General features: G+C 16.7%; 1 protein-coding gene across 1 annotated transcript in view; it reads right to left on the minus strand.

Annotated features, from left to right (window-relative positions):
* Window positions 1–179: 179 nt before the first annotated feature.
* PGSY75_1337500 (hypothetical protein) overlaps window positions 180–2272 on the minus strand; it is a gene marked incomplete at both ends in the record, with an annotated part of 8178 nt that continues 6085 nt past the window's right edge. Inside the window, one exon of the mRNA XM_018787422.1 lies at window positions 180–2272. This exon is cut by the window's right edge and continues 6085 nt beyond it. Within this exon, the coding sequence (XP_018640164.1) occupies window positions 180–2272 (2093 nt within the window).

The following is a 2272-nucleotide window of genomic DNA, read 5'->3' on the forward strand; positions in this document are numbered from 1 at the left end:
ATAAATATATATATAATATATGTTTATATATATTTTAGATGTATCAAAATTAAAGGTTACACTCTAATAAAACAAATAGAGTGTAATATAAATATGTATATTATTTAATTATGAATTTTTTTTTTTTTTTTTTTTTTTTTTTTTTTTTTTTTTTTTTTTTTTTTTTGGTATCTGATTTTCTACATATTATTTTCGCGTGAAATATTATTATTATCCCTTTCTGGATCTTCATAATTTGTGTTGTTATTTATATTTATGTTATATTCATTCATGACGTTATGAAAATTTTTTTTCATAGTATGATCGTCATTGTTATTTGTTATATTATGAAAATTTGTGTATGGAATATTATTAATTATATTCACTTGATTTTTTTCATTAATAGATTTATTGGTTGTTTTTTTGATATTGTTATTTATATATGGATACATGATATTTTTCATATTATGTGAAATTATATTGTTATCAAATAAATTATTTGCAAATGAATTATTATTTATATTACAACTGACAGTATTTATATGATTCATAATGTTCACATTGTTAATATTGCTTCCATTATTCATATTATTTATATTATTCATATTATTTATATTATTCATATTATTTATATTATTCATATTATTTATATTATTTGCCATGCTCATATCTTCTGTATATACATCCCCTGATGGCTTTGTTAAATTATCCTTGTTGTTGTTACTTTCAAAAAACATATTTGCATTTGTGTTATTTGATGCACATTGATTTAATCCTATATTATAGTTTTCTTCGTATACATTATCATTTTCTATATTATAATTAATATAATCAACATTATGTGGGATATTTATATCTTCATACATACTTATAGATCTTGAATATGAAAGATCCATATTTTTCTTTAAACCATTTATATCATTTATATTGTTTATATCATTTATATCATTTATATTATTTATATCATTTATATTATTTATATCATTTATATCATTTATATCATTTATATCATTTATATTATTTATATTATTTATATCATTTATATTATTAATATTGTCATGTATATAATTAAAATTCGTTTGTTGTACATAAAATTGTTCATTAAAATTCTGTACAAAATTATTCATATTATTATTTTTTATATTTTCCTTTCTTCTGTTCATATCATTTATTAAATTACTTTTATTTTCATTATGTTCATTATTTTTAAATGTTACTTGGTTATTTAAAATATATTCTGTATTATTACCATAAAGAAATTGGTTCATCATATTAGCATTGTTATTACTGCTATTGTTATTATTATATATATTATCATTATTATATATATTATCATTATTATATATATTATCATTATTATATATATTATCATTATTATATATATTATCATTATTATATATGTTATCATTATTATATATGTTATTATTATTATATATATTATCATTATTATTATATATATTATCATTATTATATATATTATCATTATTATATATATTATCATTATTATATACATTATTATCATTATTATATATATTATTATTATTCATATTATTATCATTATTATATATATTATTATTATTATTCATATGATTATCATTCGAATTATCATTATTAATTACCGTATGATCATTGATACTATCATGATGAGCAATCTTATTATCCTTCATATTATTATCATTAATAATATTATCATTCATATTAATATCCTTCATAATATTATCATTAATAATATTATCATTCATATTAATATCCTTCATAATATTATCATTACTATTATTTATATTTTCAATTAACACACTTTGTTGTTGTTCACCTTCATTTCCACAACTATTTTTATTTTCCTTTGTTTCCTCATTTGGGTTTATTCCAAATATTTTATTTTGTTCCTTTAATTTTTCAATATATTTTATAATTTGTACAATATATGTTTCATCCTTTTCATTAGGTTCTACAGGGAAAATTTTTCTTTGCTTTTTTTGTTTTCTATTAATAAAAGTTAAAATATAACTGGACTTAAAATTATCATAATGTATATAGCAATTAGTACATATTTCTTTGTTCTTTTGAACGCTTTTATTTAAGGTTCTTATATCCATTTTTTGATATTTTTTTCTTTTATCTTCATTAATTTTATGAAACTTTCTTGAAGGCGATGACTCATGAATGCTTTCCATTTTTAAATCATTTGATGAGATTATATTCTCATTATAATTAATCAGAGAATCTATTTTTCTTTTTTTATCTTTATATTTGGTTGATATATCAAATGAATTATTATTATTATTATTATGAT

The sequence above is a fragment of the Plasmodium gaboni genome, chromosome 13 (genome assembly GCF_001602025.1).
Source record: "Plasmodium gaboni strain SY75 chromosome 13, whole genome shotgun sequence".
NCBI classification, from domain to species: Eukaryota; Apicomplexa; class Aconoidasida; order Haemosporida; family Plasmodiidae; genus Plasmodium; species Plasmodium gaboni.